This window comes from Pituophis catenifer, unplaced genomic scaffold (assembly GCF_029215685.1).
Source record: "Pituophis catenifer annectens isolate HBS135680 unplaced genomic scaffold, rPitCat1.0.hap2 SCAF_3, whole genome shotgun sequence".
NCBI classification, from domain to species: Eukaryota; Metazoa; Chordata; class Lepidosauria; order Squamata; family Colubridae; genus Pituophis; species Pituophis catenifer.
Genome location: NW_027256883.1, coordinates 41,186,011 through 41,206,858, shown reverse-complemented (window position 1 = coordinate 41,206,858; position 20,848 = coordinate 41,186,011). Strand labels below are relative to the sequence as shown.

Genomic DNA, 20,848 nt, shown 5'->3' with positions numbered 1-20,848 from the left:
CGTTATGGTAGTCTGGTAGGGCTTTGTGAAAATACAAAACATGTTATTAAATAAACCACTAGTAAACCTTTCTCCACAAGTAAAATTCCAAAGGATAGTCGATAAGAGCTTCTGAACCTAGCTAACCCACATAGTAGTTGTCTTTTTTACACATTGATTCAAATTCTAGAATATGTTAGGAGAACATGGTTCAGAAAATGTATTCCTTAATTATAATTGTTCATTCAGATACATATTTTATGTATTTTCCTCATTTCAGGCTTAACCTTCATATAAGATTGTTTTAGGTCTTTCACAAATATTACACCTTAAATTACTTTGTTTGATAATGGGTTAATATGTTGAGTAAACCCAGCCATTGTAGGTTATTTAACAAACCATGGTTTAAACAAATATCTTAGAGTATATCACCACAGGCAAATTAGCCACAAACTTTTTCAAGAAAAGTATCATTAGAGTCTCTTTAGAGCATAATTAAGCATAATTAAGGCTCTCTTTTTCTCTACACATTTATAGTTATTAGAGATATATTTAAACTTCTGGTTTTTTCCTGAACAATATTTTACCTGTTTTGATTTCTCTGGAAGTTACATAGAAGCACTTCCTTTCTATTTAAAGATTTTTAAAAATGTTTCTCCAAGTTTCCCAGCAAAAGTTATTGTGTACCTCAGGTTTTATATAAGGGCCTCTGACCAATTAGAAGTCAGCAAGTAAATTTATGCTTATATGCCCTCCCCATATCCTACTGATACCTCTGGGAGAGGCAGCTGTGTAATCTCCACACTTGACTGTAAGCTTAATTGAGCAGACTTTTATCTAAACAAGTTGTTATTGGGCTGTTAATATTGTATGTACTGCATATAAGCATTTATACTTAGAAGTTATCAGCAAAGAGGTGTAGTTTGTGTGTCCATAGATGTTTACTGGAAGTATTTTTTTTTATTGAAGTAGTAGTTTCAGTGAACCTTCAGAACAGACTAAACTTCGTAAAGAACAAAGGAACCATTAAAGTGGTTCTGGCTAATATGAGCAGGTGCAATATTTAACATTTTTAGAGGAGTGTTTCTCAACCTTAGAAACTTCAAGATGTGTGGAATGGATGGGAAATTCTGGGAGTTGAATTCTATACATCTTAAATTGGTAATATTGAGAAACACTGGTTTAGAGTATGGGAGGGAAGTGGTCTTCCTCAATTGCCTGCTCCAAGTCATTTACAACAACAGTATTACAAAATACCTATTTATCAGACGACAACGTGGTGCAGCTGCTCCTACAAGAGAAAAGGGGAAGAAAAAACCTAATAGCTTAGTAATTGTGCTGGGCAGTAGTGGGTTTCAAATTTTTTTACTACCGGTTCTGTGGGCGTGGCTTGGTGGGCATGGCAGGGGAAGGATACTGTAAAATCTCCATTCCTACACCACTCCAGGGGAAGGATACTGCAAAATCCCCATTTCCTCCCAATCAGCTGGGACTTGGGAGGCAGAGAATAAATGTGGGTGGGGCCAATCAGAGGTGGTATTTTCCGGTTCTCCAAACTCCTCAAAATTTCCGCTACCGGTTGTCCAGAACTGGTCAGAACCTGCTGAAACCCACCTCTGGGGGGAGGGACAGAGCACAGCCTGAGGAAAACCCTTCCTCTTCGGGACAGTGTGGGGGCGGAGGAATCTGCCCAGCAGCTTTGGGGAACAAGGCGGGTGCCACGATTTGTGGCTGGTCACCCCTCTGGCCGCGCTGACTTCACTCCTCAGCAATGTGAGGAGCCGCTGCCGCTGCTGCCTAACCCTCTCTGCGCCCAGGAGCCAAACCGAGCTGAATGGGAGCCTCTAAAGGGAAACGTTCCTCCTTTCCAGCCATCGCTGCCCGGATTCCAAAATGCAAACTCAAGTCGCGCTTCAGGTGGCGGCCAGTTCCCCTGCAATGTGCAGCGGGGAACTGGGAAGTGCTTTGGATTCGGGGAGGAGATTGTAGTGCTGACGCCTAAAAGTGTTTTTCTGCACATTGCAGAGCCGCGCGCCCCCATCCTTCTTCTCAGCAGACACTTCTCTTTCCTCCTGGCCAGTTCCGCCGCCTGAAACACGGTACACTTTTTTTTGTCTCTGCACATACCCCATGTTTGGAATCGGGAAGGGGATCACGGGTTTGCCGCCCGAACCCGCGATCCCCTTCCCTGATTCTACTTGGCAAAAACACTCATTATCATTATGAGAACATGAGGACAAATCCCCTCATATTGCAAGGAAATATGCAAAATTTCCCACTATTAAATTATATGGCTAGAAAAATATTTTGCATATGTATTTACATGCCAGTGCGTTATATTTCTATAAATATCCAAGTGTACTGCATGCAATATAGCTCCTGCTGCAAATGAGCACTGAATGAGATTAACATTTTTTTGTCAGCTGTTAACATCTGGAAAGATTCCTGTGAAAAGTTCAAATACAATGCAGCCAGTTAGTTAGAACTAGTCTGGTTTCTTTTAAAATTACAGTGGCTGCAATAATCCACTAGAGGGCATTAACAAAGAAATAAAAAAATTGAACTAACAAAAATGCCCTAAAAACATTAGGCAAAAATATTTTTCACATATAATGAGTAATAATTAACAAACATTACTGAAGCTACCAATCCTTCAGATTATGACTATTTCAAATGTCCAATAGAATAAGCAAGTAAATTTTAGTTCAACATCCATCGTTGCTTACTTCAAAGCTCTACCAGTCTTTAATTAAAAAAGTTTGTGGTTTATGCATGCAACATCACTGCTAATGTAAATGTTTTTCAAAATACTGTCTACATAATTCTCTTAACAGGGAAGGAGACACATCCATGACAAGTCCATTTCACAATGTTGTTAGTGTTATGGAAACCAATTGTGATGTCTTCTTAAAAATTGTATTCATTTTTGAGAAATGTTTATACCCACCAAAATGTGTATTTTTATCTGTGATGAACCTGCTTATGAAGCGATTTTTTCAGTGTTGATTTAAAAGTCTATTATTTGGAGCAAAAGATCCCTTTCTTTTCAAATAAAATCAGCCATTCTTTGCAAGGTATAATAAACAATTGCCTATTATTTAACTCCAATTAATTTGCAGTCTTCAACTTACAATTGAGCCCAAAATTTGTTGCTGAGCAAGAAAGTGGGCTTTGCCCCATTTTATGCCTTTTTTTGTCCCATTTTAGAGCATTGCAATTGTCATAAATACATGCCAGTTGCTAAATGCCCGAATTTTGATCATGTAATCATGGGTTTGCTGCAACAGTTGTGTGAAAAAGTCACAAGTCACTTTTTCAGTCTGCTGTAACTTCCAGCTGTTATTATTAGCTGTTATTATTAGTTGTAAGTTAATTAGTTGACTTAAAGTGAAAAAAGTGACTGATTTTTCACACAACTGTTGCAACCTCCCCATGATCAAAGAATATACTGTATTCTAGAGACTTCAGAAAAAAAGCTCAGGAACAGTTTTTTAAAAAACAATTTCTTTAAACTCTCTCAGGATAGTTTTAAAAAAAAGGAAAAAATGGGTTTAGATTACAATGCGCAACAAATTTAGTGCCTTTTTTAGAGTTAAAACTGTCCATCATAGAAATTATTTCAGAAGAATTAAATACCCAAGAATCAGATTATTTTTTTGATCCCAGTATATATACATATGTGTGTGTGTGTGTATTGTTTTAGTCCAGTGATGGTTAACCTTTTCGGCACAGCGTGACAAAACTGGAGGGTGCACTGATGCGCCGGAACCCGGAAGAGCAACTGGTGACAATGCACATGCCCAGAGAGGGTTCTGTATGCCACTTCGGGCACGTATGCCATAGGTTCACCATCACAGATTTAGTCTATTTAATTATACAAACCATTGCAAATTTATAAACCAGAGAATTTTGTATTGATATCTTGATCACCACTTTCCTTTCTTAAAACTTGTAAGCTAGACTTCTCAAATCTTCATGATAAAGTCACTATCACAACTAGTAATGATAAAAACTTAACAGCTTTTATTGATACATGTAACAATCATTTAAGCATCAGCAATAGTAACTTCAACTTCAACTCCAGGTTCAATGCTGATAGAAGTTATCTGTTTGACAATCTCTGAAGGACTGTGTAAATCAATGAGGCGTTTATGTATACGCATTTGGAAACGATCCCAAGTTTTGGAACCTTCACCACATGGTGTTTTTCTTGTAGTGATTCGCAGAGTCTAAAATGTAAGCAAAAAGACGTATTCAATAACCAAACTATTTCTAATACAATTTAATAATTTGATATATAGGAAAAAAATAAACCTTCCACAAATTAATTACCTTAGTAGGCATGCGAACAGGCCCTTTCACTTTTAGATTTTTTTCTTTAGCACCTCTGATGAGATCTGCACAAACTGTAAAAAAGCAAGAATTTTAACTAAACGTTACATACAGATCACTTTAGCATTGCTTTGGATGTTGGCTCAGAATAGCGTATAAATTTATCATAGTAATTCAATTAAGCCTTTGTCCTCATTGCCAACTATATAGTAACACTAATATAACCAATATAGAACATTTTATTTCTCTATCAATAAAAATACAAAGCCCAAACACATCATGCTACTTTATATATGATTCAATAATACAAAATATATGAGCCAATAAAAATTATTCTGAGACCTCTATGTCTATGTAAGAACACACAAGCTTGGACAATACCATGTAAACTACTACCACCCATTTAAAAATGTTTGTTCTATTTTGTGACATACCCTTTTCAAGAGACTTCACATTCCGACTTGTCAAAGTAATTCTGATTCGATGAATTGCTACTTCTTGTTCCACAGGTGCCTTCCCGGTATCTTTAAATGCCTATAACAAACCACCAAAGTGAAAATTAGCAACTCAGCTATTAGCAAACTACTTCTGGAACGCTTCCCGCCCCCCAAAAAAGGAAATTGTGGACGAAACTGTTCAATTATTGGCTTACTTACACATTAGGAACTGTAGAGTAATAGACAGACCTTACTATCAAAGAAAGCTAGAAAAACCTTTCAAAAAGAGGTTTATCAGCCTTTTGTGATTTGTTGAGAAGGGCTTCACACAATAAGAGAAATGACATCTTAGTATATAAATATTTGCCTGTGCTCTTTTGATGAGCATCTGCAATAAAACTTTTTCCCAGACTGTTTAGCAGTCTGTGCATTCCTTGAAGAACAGGTTGCCCTTATCCATTGAAGGATGCTCAGTTTGCTTATACTAAGAGGAAGTCATAACTGAGGGACTGTTTTAATCAGGCACAATCAAAATTATGCAATTTTGAACTAATTAAGCAATGTGAACTACATTGACTGTAATATACAAATCTGTCATAATGCACTGAATTATTTTTTGAACAATAATTTTAGCCAGAATTGTGAAATCCATCTATTATCTTATAACAAGGTTCTATGTTCTCAAATACAAACATTGAAGTTTTACCTTTAAACTTTTAAATTAAGGAACAATAATTTGACAGAATTGTAATGACGTGATACAATTTTTTCTCTCTAATTATCCTTATTATCAGTCTTCATACTAAAGTGGAAAAAAAATTAGTTTTTCCCAGTTTTTGAAAACTTCTTGGTTTTCGTGTTGCAAATGCAGAAATACAGCAGTACTTATATCTGAGCAGGAGAGAGACACAGGAAATACCTAGCTTGGTAGAATTCTAGTTTCTCATTCAGGATACATTTTAAGTCTTCTGAGAAATCGGAACACACCCTGAAACCTTGAAATAACACCCAATGAAAAATAGGTTGAGAACTATGTCTCCTTCATACTCTGTCCTTTCTCTTCTTAGTGGTCGTGAAGCCCTACTATGAAGTATTTAGGTAGCCCCTTCCCACGCGTTTTACTGGACCAGAGGTCTTCAAATTTGGAGGCTTTAAGACTTGTGGACTTCAACTCCCAGAATTCTCCAGCCAGCATAACTTGTGGATTTCAACTCCACAGCATAGCTTGTGGACCAACTCCCACAATTCTCCAGCCAGCATAGTTGGCTGGAGAATTCTGGCAGTTGAAGTCCACAAGTGTTAAACCTGCCAAGTTTGAAGACTTCTGTACTGGACCATCTGCAGAGACCTTTCCGACCTGCGCGGGACTTCAAAGCCCAGTGGCGAAAAAGTCGCCTCGGATCACAAAAGACAAGCATAGGAATAGCTAATAACAAGACTTCGCCCTTTTTCCTCTCCAACGAACAGGTTTGCCTTGCTCCAGTTTCTGAGTCAGGAAGCGCCTTTGGGCTGCCAGAGAAAGGCACGAGCCGCCAGCGAGCACGGCGCAGGCGCAGGCAGGCAGGCGGCCTAAGAGTTCTCCTGCCGCTCGAGTTCGTACATCCTCTCCACTCTACCCCAGCCCAGCCCTCGGCGCGGGGCTCTCCCCTTCCTCCTCTCACCATAGTTGCCGCGAAACCTTCCTGACCGACTTAATCCCGGCCGAAGTGAGCACCAGAGGCCCAGGGAACAGCGGTGAGTCAGGAAACAACGAAGGAACCGCAGCACAGACAACCGCCCAAAGGAAGCACGCTCTCAAGGGGCATCTTTATATAGTCTGAGGGAGAACCATTCCCCGCCTCTTTGCCCTTTGTACCGGAACTGATATCGTTAGGCCCAGAAACGTAGTGGGTAGTGGAAGATCTGTAGGCGTAGCCTCAGAGAGAGCGGCCGCTCCTATTGGTGCCGGAAAACAGCGAAGGCTGTTTTTTGGGGAGGGAGGGGTCTCTTTCGCCTTGGCGGGAGAGAAGCGTCGTCTGGAGATGGTGGCGTTCTCTCCTGTCACTTTTTAAAATTATTTTGGAGGAGAGTAAAACTGCGTCAAAATAGGCTATATTAGCCGTTAGGAAATCTCTCCGTAGCCACTAATTCGAGTAATTGTGTCAAGTACCTCAGTGGTTTCTCAATCTCAATCAAGTTTAAAGATGTGTGTACTTCAACCCCCAAGACTTCAATCCTGGAAGTTGGAGTCCATTCATCTTAAACTTGATTGATGTTAAGAAACACCGATTAGACCTTAATGTCCACCAAGGAAGCTACAGAACAGAATAGAGAATTGAATTGAATTGAATTGAATTCTTTATTGGCCAAGTGTGATTGGACACACAAGAAATTTGTCTTTGGTGCATATGCTCTCAGTGTACATAAAAAGACAAGATACACTCGTTAAGAATCATAAGGTACAACACTTAATGATAGTCATAGGGTACAAATAAGCAATCAAATCATATTAGGAAACAAATTGTAAGGATACGAGCAACAAAGTTACAGTCATGCAGTCATAAGTGGGAGGAGATGGGTGATGGGAATGATGAGAAGATTAATAGTAGTGCAGACTTAGTAAGTAGTTTGACAGTGTTGAGGGAATTATTTGTTTAGCAGAGTGATGGCATTCGGGAAAAACTCCTTGTGTGCAGTGCTCTATAGTGTCTATAGGACACGGATTGTGGGGGCAATAAACTGACTTTGTATAAAAAAACACCGCTTAGGGGGACCGAAAGCCCTACTAAGCAGGTACATACAAAAGTATGAAGGCTATTGCTTAACACATTGTAAGGCGCCCTGAGTCTCCGGAGAAGGGCGGCATATAAATCGAACCAATAAATAAATAATAAATAAATAAATAAATAATAAATAATAAATAATAAATAAATAAATAAATAAATAAATAAATAAATAAATAAATGGCTCCGTAACAAAAACAAAATCTTATGATTCTTTAGAATATTACAGTTTCTCCTTAAATGTATAGATAGCTTCAACTTTGTCAAAGGTTTAGAGGACAAATAAAGTAGGCTTTTCAATTTCAGTTGATGGGAAACCTTTTGTTTTCATAATATCATAGGTAATATTGAAGCAAAATTGATAACCAACTGTTCAGTATTGTAAATTTAAATTTGTTCCAATAGATGGCTAATGACAACAAAAAAGAGGTATACAATCCCTGAACAAAATCACTATTTTTGCAAGAGATATTGTCTCATAATTTGGTGGCCTAGAGATGAAGATGCTTGCCTCCTACTTGCAAAGTTTAGAGTAGGTACCAGCAGATATTTCTTTCCTAGGGCGCAAGAAAAAAAAATCTGCGAATTCCATGTTAACCATAATACAACCATGTGAACTATAAGAAATTCAGTATACATGTGACTTTACACACAGTGTGACAAAGTACAATAGTGATATCTCAGTGCAGAAGTGAGATGACAGGACATGGAGAAACAGACTAGAATTTTTGTTCAAGGAATAGTATACACAAAAGGTCTACAACCCAGAATAGAAACAGATTGCTTTTGCAAAACAACTTTTTTTAAAAAAAAGTTTGGTGTTTCAACAACCTTAGCCAATTAGCAAGAAATTAATATTATTTACCTAAATGAAAACAGGTTGGAAAATATCCTAGGAATATAGGAGAACATGATGTTATCTAGACTGTACCATGATATTTTCCAAAAGGTGGCAATGACAAATCAGTTTCACAGTGTTGCCAAGAAAATTTTATGGATGTGTCTCAAAAGTTGAGCTAGGTTTAAAGACTTACCTTATAATACAGTAGATGCTTAGCAGCTAAATTTACTGAAGTAACATGAAATACAGCTGAATGTCTTTTTTAAAAAAGTTTCTAAGCTGAGATTGAAGAATTCTACTGTAGATTTTAAATAAGAACACAGATGCAGTGGAAATAAGAGAAAATTGGTGGAATGATGAGAAATATTGAATTGTGGATAAATTAATGAAATGGGGGTTAATTGCTATGTATGCCAACGAGCAGAGTATGGTATAAAAATATTCATATAGTGTTCTATTAGAGAACATAGAAAATCAGCTTCTGGGTAACATCTAGTCATTCCATTTAGGTGTGGGAATAATTATAAAGAGAATGTAAGGAAGACTAACTTGATGGATATATGCAGAATACATTGCCTAAGTCAAACTAATGTGTAAGCTGCTCAGGCAGCTGCTCTCTCATTGAAGAATGAGGATGAAGAAGAACAGCACAATCAGACTTGCAAGATTTTTTTTAATAGTCAGTTTCTAACCTTTCTATGGAATTTCCTGGCCTGACCTGGGGCTGATATGACAACAATCAGATACAGGAATATTTTTCTTTATGTGCTATTTATGTATTTGTTTACATATGTAAGTACATATGGCTTAGGACCTGGTTATTTGCGGGACCGCCTGCTACCACCAATAGCCTCCCGCCGACCAGTACGCTCCCATAGAGAGGGGCTCCTCCGGGTGCCGTCGGCCAAACAATGTCAACTGGCGGCCCCCAGGGGGAGAGCCTTCTCTGTGGGGGCACCTACTATCTGGAACGAGCTCCCCCCGGAGATACGGAGGATCCCGGATCTGCGTACCTTCCGTCGCGTGCTTAAGACGTTCCTATTTCATCAAGCTGGCCTGACCTAAATTTTCCTCTTTTTAAATGGGAATTTTCAATTTGGTTTTAAACTATTAGGGTTTTAAAATGGTTCAGCCAAATTTATTTAATTTGTTTTATCTCTATTTTAAATTTTGTATCTATATGTTTTATTTTATGGCTGTTCACCGCCCTGAGTCCTTCGGGAGTAGGGCGGTATACAAATTTAATAAAATACAAAAAATACAAAAAAAAATGTTAGCTAAGGGATAATCACTTTAGAAGCTGGAAAAAATCAGGTAAGGTGGAAGTCTTATTTCATTATTCAAAAACCTGTATTTTCATGTATTTATAGAACATGTTGTATAGCAAGTTATCCAATATTTTATTTTTCTAAAATTTATCATAGGACAATTTTAGATATGGAAGGGGAATGGCATTTTTTCAGTAGATACTGAGGTGGAAAATTGTCAGCAAAAATTCAAGTGTGTTAGCTGTTCTCTGATTTTTTTAGCCACTATTTAGTGATTAAGCTGTAGCTGCTATTTAAAATATCTGAAATACAGATTTCAGAAAGCCATACTATTGTAAAGACTGTTCTTAATATAACAATTGGAATTGTAACTATTCAATTCTATCAGTTTTGTAAAAAATACAATCTATAACATTAGATGTTGACGTACTATAAAAATGGACATTTCTGCCTAAGCAGAAAACGCTGGAGACATCATTTTCTTGGAGGACCACTCTGAACTGTGATCGTACTCGTTATTCATAGGGAGAAAGGATTAAACAACAACTCATATAATTGATCAAAAATTCAATAGTTATAAATTCATATTTAAATGATTCTTCATTGTTATTCTGTTCTTAGTTGGCCAAATTATTTATATTGCTAAATAAGTTATTAAGAGTAATCAATAAAAGTTAGGCTAAATAGATTAAGGGCATTTTTGGTTTATCTTATTTCTTGATGCTTTGTAATTCTAATTTAAAATCAAAAATCTTATTGTTCAAAATTTTAAAGATATCAAATTATAATGCACATTATATTAAAAAGAAGAGTAGTAGGAGCAGATATTTTCTTCAACATTTGGCTTAGAGCTTTGTGTAGATATGCATCACAAATCAAACTCCAGTTTTATTTTTAACATTTTTACAAAATAATACAGACTATCAGTCTAAATTTATTTATTTTATTAAAAGTAATTTCCACTAATTTCAGTGAAATTTAAACTACAAGTATACATAGTATTAGATTAGCATTTGTTCTCTGAAATAAGTCACAATAAGTATGCTGCCTTTGAAGTATCTTTAGAATTGCAGATTTTCTTTTCAAATGAACAAAACCTTTTGTAACTTTTTGGAACAGTTGACAAATATTTTTTAGAAAGTTTACAATTTATTTAGGCAGAAAGTATAGGAAGTAACTTCTTTTAAAAGATCAGTAAAATAATATACACTTGATTAATTAATTAGACCAATAACTTAACTATAAGAACAAATTCTTGCATTTATTATATGGAAGAGGGCATAGAAGGAAGAGAAATAATATATGTGAACTAACAATTTCTACAACAGCTTCCTTCCCAATTTCCATGGTAGAACTGAATGAACACCATACTGCAGAAATTGTCTCAGAAAATATATACAAAAACTGCAGTTAAATATCTTTCTTATTTATGGTTTTCAATTCATACACAAATGAACAGTACCATATTTAAAGTTACATATATATTCTTTACATATTTTGAATGGCAGTAATTCAAAATGAGTCAACATTTTATTGATAAGCCATATAATGTTTAATGGGGCAGGGAGAATAGCACATCATAATTTGTCCGAGGTTCACAGCACAAAGTTTTGGATTCTTTGTTTTATTGTGGTGTTAAGAGGTAAATGCATCTTTCGAAAATAAATAATTAAGAAACTGAATACTGTAAATCCTAACAAGAAGAAAAAACTTGTCACTTTTTTTTTATAAAGACCCTCATGTCTTAGAGCATATTTATTTAAATATATATATATTTCTGAAAAGCATCAAAGTTAAGATCAATAACACACTTTAGCTAGGACAAAGATAATACAGATAGCAAAAGATAAGACAAAATCTGTTTATACTCCTACAGGCAAGCAATGAAGATCGTGAAGGAGACATTCTGCACTAGGACGCTTGGCTACATCAGCTCCCCAACAGCTTTCAATTATTGTCTCAAGTTGTTGGCCAGTGGCTGAACCTTTAAACACAGCTGCATTTAGAGAGGGGCGCAGGTTACATGCTACTACAGAGTAAAGTATATATTGGCGCTCACCCAGATAAGGCTCTTGCTGTGTTACCATTTGCCAGAGAATAATAGCAAAAGAATAGATATCTGCCTTGGGTGTGATTTTCTCACCTTTAAGAAGTTCAGGAGCACGATGTGTGTATGTTCCCCCTTGATGACAAAGATGTAGTCCTGAAGATTTGCTATTTTCTAGCTTTTGGGAGCATCCAAAGTCTCCAATCTTACAAACATTATGTTCTGTTATGAATATGTTAGCAGGTTTTAAATCCAGATGCACAATTAACTGAGAATGGAGAAATATTAATCCTGCCACAATATCACAGGAGTAAATGACAGCCTGAGCTGTACTCAAAAACCCATGGTCACATTTAAGGCCATCATTATTTCCTGTTAAATAACCAGTCCCATAGATAACATGATGTAGAGTGCAATTACCTGCATATTCCATAATTATGGTACCCAAACTATCCTGACTAGTAGGGGTACATGTGCTAGCAGCTACTATGTGTACCACATTGTTATGGTCAAGACGTGCTACATTTAGTTCTGCCCAGAAGCTTTGCCGTGATGCCAAATGGTTTTTACTACATCTCTTCACTTGTTTTACAGCCACTGTAGCTCCATGGTAAGTTGCCTTATAAACAGAACCAAACCCGCCAGAGCCGAGGAGATGCAGGAGACATAACTGATCCCAGTCGATTGAACACCAAGCTAAGTGGGGGGGTAGCCGACGAATCCTAGACACGCTTCCCATCCCAAAGAACTTTTCTCCTTTAGCAGGACAGACCAAAGGGCTACTGCAGGGACGTGCATTCACAGATGGAGAGAATTCCAAATGGAGAAGACGATTAAGAGAAAGAGGGGATGGCATGATTATCTAAGGAAAAGATTAGGCAAAACTAGATTAACAAAGAGGGAAAATGTTTCCAGAATAGAAAGCAAATTCAGTACTCTTCTGTTCTTTTGTACTATATACTATTATAGCACAATATAGTATACCAAGTTATATACTTTTCATAAAAGCGATTATCAGATAATAAACACCAATCAGTTTCAGATAATAGGTGAAAATAAAGGTTTCCCTGTCTAATCAAGTCATACTCTAGGGTGGACTCTGGTCATTTTTGTTTCTTCCGGTCATTTTTATTTCTTCAAGGGAGTCAGCATTATCCAAAGAGATTTTCCATGGACTTGTGACCAGCCAAAAGTATAAGGAATGCTGTTACCTTCCCACCAAAGTGGTACCTATTAATCTACTTGCATTTGCATGCTTTTCAACTGCTAGGTGGACAGGAGCTGGAGCAGGAATGAGAGCTTATCCCATTACACAGTGCTCGACACAATTCTTCGCCACAGTTTCCTTATTTTAAATTGTATAACAGGCAAACATCTGAAGGTATTTCATCATGACTTCAAGAAGTCAACTTTTTGTATTCTTGAACAGCAGTTAAAAGCAAAAAGTCTTTTGGAAGTGATAATTTTATGGAGCTACAAAACTAAATAACGAAGTATTAGCTGCAATTTTACAAAACAGATTGTTTATATACTACAATTCTGGGTATTTTAGGTATGTTTTTTAAACAAGTACTATGGGTGAAATTAATGAAATGAATTTTTCATCCATCTGACTTGCTACAATTATTTCATTAACAACTCCCACTCCCTTTTATAAACCAAAGTGGTAACCGCTGGCACTAATAACAGTTTTCCTTCAGAGGTAAATTGCTTCAGCGGGAATCTTGCTGAGATCAGAATAGCAGAGATCAAAGGGTTACTTCTTTCCTTGATTGGCCTTTCAATAGCTGCTGAATTGTAAATTACTGTACTGAGTCTCAGAGGGGCAATTTTAAGAATCAATAGTAGTCACTAACTGATATAATACATGTTTTACAAGTAAAATTGTAAAGACCAGGTAAGAACACAAAAATGAGCATAGATAAATATATGCTGTTAGTAGGAGTCATTAAAAAAGAGAAGCTCAAATGCATAACTGGTCATAAAAACTCCCATAACTTGATAAATAGTATATTTATAAAATGCTTAAAACAATATAGAACATAGGCAGTACCAAATTATTAAACCTTTAAAATTTGAAATACTAGAATATTTAAGTTTAAGACCTACTTATTGTAAGCTACTTTATCAAATTCTTTATTCAGATACAAATAGATGCTACATAGGTGAGTTCTGTGATATAACAAAATAATCCTATTTTTTTAAAATCTTAGCCAAGTTTGGTGCTCCTTAAGGGATCTTCTTATTCAGCATGCTGTAGAAAGAATTTTGCTACTTGCCTTGTAGTGTTTGGATCCTTATCTCCAAGTAGATACTTATATACTGTAAGTTCAAAGTTCAATAAGTATGCTATCTATTCAGCAACAATAATTCCTGATGATCTATTTCTTCATGGGCACCATCTTTTGTTATAAAGGATCTTCTTATGTCAACCCTCAAGGATTGTTGATGGGTGGCTACCAAAACCAGCAAGAGTGAAAACTCTGTGAAACTATGGGAGAATAAATTGTTTGAGATACTGACCTACTTATGCAGTAAACTAAATAGCTATTACTTAAAAGAAATTGTGTTTTTGTCTTCTTAACCTGGGCTGGACAGAATCAAATACAGATAACTGACTTCCTAACCCTAATTATATTCCATAAGGGGATTGGCAATGAAATGTTTAATGGTAGCTTGAATACGTTATGTTTAACAGCATATCAAATTTGATGCTTTGTTCCAACAAGTCTGTAACCAATCTCCTTTCCTTAAAAGAACTAATTAGTTAATATACAATTATGCTAATCCTTTTTTCTTTCCTTTGTACAATAGTTATATTTTATAGTAATAATAAAATAATTATACTTTCCCAGTTGTTGGTTATAGGCTAGTTTACTATTGCTTCCAGTAGAGAATCTGTGGTTTTCATGTTATTTTGCATTCATTGAAATACAACCAATGTTATGTGTCTTGCAAAAACAAAGAGAAAAAAATGCTATTAGTTTCTTAGTGGAATCCCTAACTGTTATGTGATAGCATTTGTGATGCTATGTAACTTTTTCAATGTATAATTACAAATAAAAATAGATGGAATAAAGGTTCTACAAAAATAAAACATGTTTAATTCTCAGTCTCATGAGAAATTCAATATCTTTTAAAAACAAATGCACATTTCTCCTTGAAGAATTCCCGCCCCCCCCCCCAAGAATGCTTTAATAGGGCATAATGGATATGCACTGAACAAAACACGTTACTACCTGTTTCTATTTCTCCAGAATGGACATAATCTTCCATGTATAGAGAAAGGCAGAAGGTAGGATGCTATTCCTAACTAAAGAATTCTTTCCTTTAGCTCAATTATGCTCATGTACGTAATTCACAAATTTCCAAATGATAAACATTTTGGAGCTATCTTAGTAAGCTGATTTGGTTTATAATTCTTCATTTTCCAGCTTTTATATATGCTCATTTTGGTTATTCTTTAGATAGACCCATGTTGGGTAATTTATTTTCTACAAGGCCAATGGAGAAGCATTGTTATCCATTAAAGTGAGAGGTGCAAGTTTCACTGAGGGAAACAAAACTTTTAACCATAACTCAGAACTTCTCTCCTAGCCCCATGTTCAGTTTTGGGCATACCTATTTCAAATCTGATGCCTTCATTAGAGATTAATGCAGCAAGTATTGACTTTAAAATTTTAGTTTATAGAACCTCATTGGGAGTGTTTTTAACAAATAGTCAACCTGTGTCACATACAAGATTTTGCCCTGTTCAAGAGTTTGTCCTTAGACACTTTAATGTGTGCAGGAGTAAACTCTTCTGATACAGAAGAATCTTCTAATGTAGCTGATGTACACATGAATGGGCTTTCCAGGATCGTAGGTTATGGAATATTGTCCTAAGGTATTTGAAAGAGAGTACTTCCTTTCATAACCACTCTCACATGAATTAAGTTTTAATTTATGAAGATCACAAAAATAGGTAATAAAATTTCAATGCTCTTCTGTACAAGCAGAGATCCAAACATTTGCAGGATCATTGACTAAACCTGAAGGTTTATTCCCAAGACTTTCAAAGGCTTTATTGGTCTTTGGAGTTGAGTCAATTAATGAAATACCATTAACACTAAAAGTCATCTAAGGATTTGGAGGTTGAATATGTTGCTAATGATTCTCAAAATGAGAGGACCTTAATGGGAAAAAAAGCCCAGTTATGTTCGTAACAGTTAGCTTTCTGACTTTATGCTTGGGTGTGAAGATTGGGTGTTCTGTAGGTAATGAACTGAAGTTTTCTTAGGCAAAATAGACTTCCCCCTATAGAGAAGCTTACCTGGCCTTTTGTAAACTCTCATTGAACTAAAGAAGTAATGTCTGCGTTAGACATAATTGATCTGTCTTTGGAGGATCATTGTTGTGTGTTTGAGGGTGCCCTACAACAGATTTGGCTAATCCACTGTCTCAGGTAAAGGAAATATAGCAATAGATATGTATTTGATTCATTTAAATGATATTAAATATTATAAAATATTCTTAAATCTTACCTTTGAAAGCATCCACTCTTCCTGCAAAAATTCAGTCCTTGGAGCTTTAGGACTTCTACTTTGGCATGTAGGATTCAGATTTGGTTAACTTTAAGTTAGCTACTTCAAACTGGTTTCAAGAGCAAGTCAAAGCAATGTTTATTATAAAGGACTGTAAGCATTTGCAGAATTGGTTCCTCTTTCTGATTATATTTGTCACCTGAAGCCTTGTTTTTAATCATCAGTGGTCTGGTTGAAGAAATTACTCTGATAGATCATCAAAGCCAAAGAATTCCCCCTATAGAGAAGCTTACCTGGCCTTTTGTAAACTCTCATTGAACTAAAGAATTAATGAACTAATTTTTGTGCCATGTATTTGGAGTTCTTATGCTGCATTATACTTGTACTTTAATAGCTACTCTCTTTCTAAAGGTTTTGGGTCTGCACTGGTTATGATGCTGAAGTAGAAACTGAGAAATAGTAAGTTCTAGTCCTCTTGTAGGAATGGAAGCTATAAGTAGTAGTAGATGTATATCTACAAGTAGTAGTAATGTATAGCTACATTACTACTAGCTATAAGTACTAAGTTTCTGAACTGGAGAAGAATTGGGTTGGATGATGTTCAAGGTGTTTTCTGATCCTTATATTAATATGTCTGTAATTTAGAATTAATATTACATTATGATGAAAAGCAATGATGACTTCAAGTAACAGGGATGGCTTTTTAAAGAACTGCCATTTCCTATTATAATTTGATTACAAATGTTAAGCAGAAAAGTACCAAATTAAATTCTACTCACATAAAGTGGCAAGTTGCTGAATTTAGAATTGGATAATGATAACAAATCTCTGAGCTGAAATTTTTATTTTAGAATTCCGGTACTGCCTTCCTGCTATGGATTTAAGGTTAACAAAATGTTTAATACAGTTTGTCTACACAAGAGGGCAATCTTATCTTTTATTTGGTATGAAAGTAGCTAAAGAACAATTTTGAACAATACATTTAAAGTAATTTCATTAAATTGCTAGTATTGATAGAAAAGAATCTCATTAGATTTTAATCCTATAAATGAAAACATAAATCTAATTATTACTCATTTACCAACTTCACTCAACATTTCCATCTTCTGTATTATGTTCAAACTCTTAGAGAATGTAGGAGTTCATGCTGGGATAAGATATCCATATACCGGGATATGGATTGAGAGATTTAACTCAGTCACTCATACCATGGGAATGTCCTTGAAGAGTATCCGGAAGCTTCAGCTGATGTACAATACAGCAATAGGGGCTATTATATGTGCCCCAAGTACATGTATGCCTATCTTACCCTTCTGTTCCATAAGCTGCATTGGTTGCCAGTTTGATTCTGGATATAATTTAAGGCATTAGTTATAACCTTCAAAACCCTACAGGGCAGGGAGTCAGGTTATTTGAAAAAAGTCCTCTCCCCAATTACATCTACTCATCCCATCAGATCTGGCAGAAGATGAATGTTGTGGTTCAAGGAACTATTTGATGAGACCCAGGGAGACAGCCCTTTCTGGCCTGACACCCACCTTTTGGAACATCACCCCTCCACAAGGTAAGATTGGACCAAACCCTGTTGCACTTCTGGAAGTTTGTCAAATTTGGGTTTTGCCATCAGGCTTGGGGAGTCCCATGGAAGTGTGGAATCCATTAATTGGCTGGTGTAAGTGTAGACTTCACTCTTCCCTGTGTTTGTTGTTGTTATGTTTTAATGGTTGAATTATGTTGCTAGTTTGTTTTTAATTGTGTAGGCCTCCCAGAGTCACATGCCAGTAGGATGGGAGGCTATATAAATTCTATAAATAAATGTTATTTGTGAGGAAATCACAAATCTTATATGTTCTTCAAATTTCCAATGCAAAGTGAAGAGGAAAAACCCAGTTTATGAATCATCAACTATTTTATTGTTCCCATATCAAAAAAGGCTTAGCAGGTTATTCTCAATTAAGTGTACTCTTATGAAGAAACCAGTTTTGCTAGATTCACTCACCTCGTATTTCATGTTTCCAATGTTGATACGAAATGGTGTCAATTAAAAAAAACTGAGTGGATCTGAATAATGTGATAAATTCTATGAAATATAACTTTTTATAAAAGAATTCCTATTTCTTATATAATTCAGTTACACTTGCAGAACACCAGAGTTTATAGTCATCTGGATCTCGAGCTTTAATACTACTTTTCACCATTGACTTTATAGCAGTGTTTCCTAACCTTGGCCGTGTGAACTTCTACTCCCAGTATTCCACAGTCAGCATGACCATTGAAAATTCTGGCAGTGGACTTCCACAAATGGCCAATGTTGAGAAACACAGCTTTAGAGGATTTGGCTACTGGAAATTGTTCACTTCAGCCTCTTCAGCTTACTAGAATTGGTAATGTTGTGAGAAACGTGAATAAATTGAATCTTCCAATACTAGTCTAAATCTTGTATTTGCACAATTTGTTCAGGTACTGTGTAACAGGGCATTTGTTTCACTACTGAAATTTAGAGAAAAATAGATTCAAATAGTAATTAGTATAATACTTTCAAATTGCTGGATTAATATTAGACATGAAAGAACTCATAGAACCATCAAATATGTATGACCATGGCTTTCACATTTCAATTTCACAAAAATATGAGTTTCTCAACCTAATCCTTCTAAAATATTCTGACTATCCTTTCTCTAATAAGATTTTACTTGTTATCTATATAATTTTCAGATATCAAGGTTAGTCTATTTTTATTTGAATGGGTTCACATATTGTACAGAGAGTACAAAGTTTGTTTCGGGGGTAACATTTTGTGGGAAACAATTGATGGTTCCCTTTTCATATTTTTCCGTTTCCTCATCTTTCAAAAGGAATTCTTTTTAGTAGCCAACATACTGGCAATGTTATTTTAATTGGGATTTTTCACTGAAATATTTTCACATTTAGGGCTGCACAGTTTTGCTTTGTGATCTTAAGGGCTTAAGGCTGCAAGAAGCAGCCAGTGTTCCTTCTGAGCTCTCCTCCTAAGCATGGATAAATCTTCCAGTACCCACTTTTCATGGAGGAGGGACTAAAAGTCAAAGTCTTTCAGAAACATGATACGCATTTCATTAACATTCTCAAAACACAAAAACTAATAATCCTGGACTGATCTATTATTAATGTGGAACCCCTTAAATTTGTCCTCAACAGAAACTGCATATTCTTTTATAAGTTTTATTAAATTTTGTGTTTCGGAATCATGAGAGAAAAGTGAAAGCATTAGGCACAAAGCCGGTGACCTTGAGCTAGTCACTTTCTCTCAGCCTTAAGAAGCAGCTGTGGCAAGCCATTTCTTAAAAACTTTGCTAAGGAAACTGCAGCAACTAGTCCAGGCAATCTCCAGGAATTAAAAACTGATTCAAAGGGCAAAAGAAAAAGAAAAGAAAAATCCAGGATAATCTGTAAGATGTTCTAAAATGCAGCATAATTAGTGGCAAACTATAAATTCTTCGTTTAGGAAAAACCTCTGGAGACTTTTTTTCTCTGTCATACAAAAATTTATAATGTGGGGTATGCATTTTACTAAGCAGTTCCCCTTATTCTCAGGCCAATGATGCAGTGATGCTATTTATCATTCTTCTTTCAAACAGTAAGACTGACAATTATCCACAAATTTAAAAAGTAGCTCAAAGACATTAGTGGTTACCGCAACAACAGATAAACAACATACAGCCGCTTAAATTCAGGCATATTTTGTACATAACTAAAACCATTTGTAGTTTTATTGATATTTTGTGGAGTTCACATACTTTTTTGTACAGCAAACATAACACTGTAGGCCACAAGAAGCTGCAGCACTATTGTTTAATAGCAGCAAGTTATATTTTTATCAGGGTATGTGGACAATAAATAGTCTGTTTCTTTGGATATGAATGTCTAAAATGAATTTCTGCTGCAGCTTCATAATGTGATAGCTATTTTACAGAGCTTATACACAAAAATATATATGCAATCTTTTGTCTATATTTTATACAAATACAACAGTAGTTTGTGAATACATTGTAAAGTACATATACATGATAAGCAACACAAATTTCCATATCACAGGATAGTAATTTTAAATGAAATACACAAATTCAATCTGGAATGCATTTTTCTATTTTGACTCAAAATCTGTATCACTGAAACTTTTTAGCACACAAGTTCAAACATTTCTCACTATCTAAAAATATAGTTTCAGCAATCCAAGCTTGTTTCAGATGTCATCCTTTTTATGTTAATTCCCAGTCTGTCAATATTTAAGAGCTTTTATAAACAAGTATGTTCTTCACTTCACACCATATTAAAAGCCCTATTAGTTTTAGTTTGGATGATAGGTTTATTTGGGCATATATGTCCAAGTTTTTACTTTTTGCAAGTGTATATGAAAAAATTGTGGTATACAAAATTCATTAAATGACAAATTAAGTCACAGTATAAAAATATACATCTATAAATCTAGTATAGGCCTTTCTCTATGGATAAAAATACATCAGTCTAAATGAGACAGGGAGATCTGTAGCACCATGAGAGGAGTTGTATCCCAAGTTATATTAGCAGCATGATCCACTATAATATATTTGTAGGAGTGTTTCTGAGACAATAAACATTCATTCTGGTTCAATTGTACCACTGATGCGGATACTGAAAAAT

General features: G+C 35.6%; 2 protein-coding genes and 1 non-coding gene across 3 annotated transcripts; all 3 read right to left on the bottom strand.

Annotated features, from left to right (window-relative positions):
- Positions 1 to 3,979: 3,979 nt before the first annotated feature.
- On the bottom strand, positions 3,980 to 6,541 carry RPS20 (ribosomal protein S20). Its single transcript, XM_070942276.1, has 4 exons — positions 6,410 to 6,541; positions 4,746 to 4,845; positions 4,312 to 4,385; positions 3,980 to 4,208 (listed from the first exon to the last, which is right to left on the bottom strand). The coding sequence occupies exons 1-4, from the start codon at positions 6,410 to 6,412 to the stop codon at positions 4,026 to 4,028; spliced, it is 360 nt and encodes a 119-aa protein (XP_070798377.1). The 5' UTR covers positions 6,413 to 6,541; the 3' UTR covers positions 3,980 to 4,025.
- LOC139316090 (small nucleolar RNA U54) lies at positions 4,448 to 4,512 on the bottom strand. The gene has a single exon (XR_011600340.1). It is a non-coding gene; the product is annotated as a small nucleolar RNA U54 (small nucleolar RNA).
- A 4,940-nt stretch (positions 6,542 to 11,481) lies between the features above and the next one.
- MOS (MOS proto-oncogene, serine/threonine kinase) lies at positions 11,482 to 12,522 on the bottom strand. The gene has a single exon (XM_070942275.1). It carries the CDS (start codon positions 12,520 to 12,522, stop codon positions 11,482 to 11,484), a length of 1,041 nt encoding a protein of 346 aa, XP_070798376.1.
- Between the last annotated feature and the right edge of the window lie 8,326 nt (positions 12,523 to 20,848).

Excerpts from the sequence above, each read along its gene's own strand:
- RPS20 (XM_070942276.1), bottom strand. Across the intron at positions 4,386-4,745 it reads TGTGAAGTCTCTTGAAAAGG|TTTGTGCAGATCTCATCAGA; the intron begins GTATGTCACAAA and ends GCTTTTTTACAG. Across the intron at positions 4,209-4,311 it reads CTGTTCGCATGCCTACTAAG|ACTCTGCGAATCACTACAAG; the intron begins GTAATTAATTTG and ends CTTACATTTTAG.
- MOS (XM_070942275.1), bottom strand. The coding sequence starts at position 12,522 with ATGCCATCCCCTCTTTCTCTTAATCGTCTTCTCCATTTGGAATTCTCT.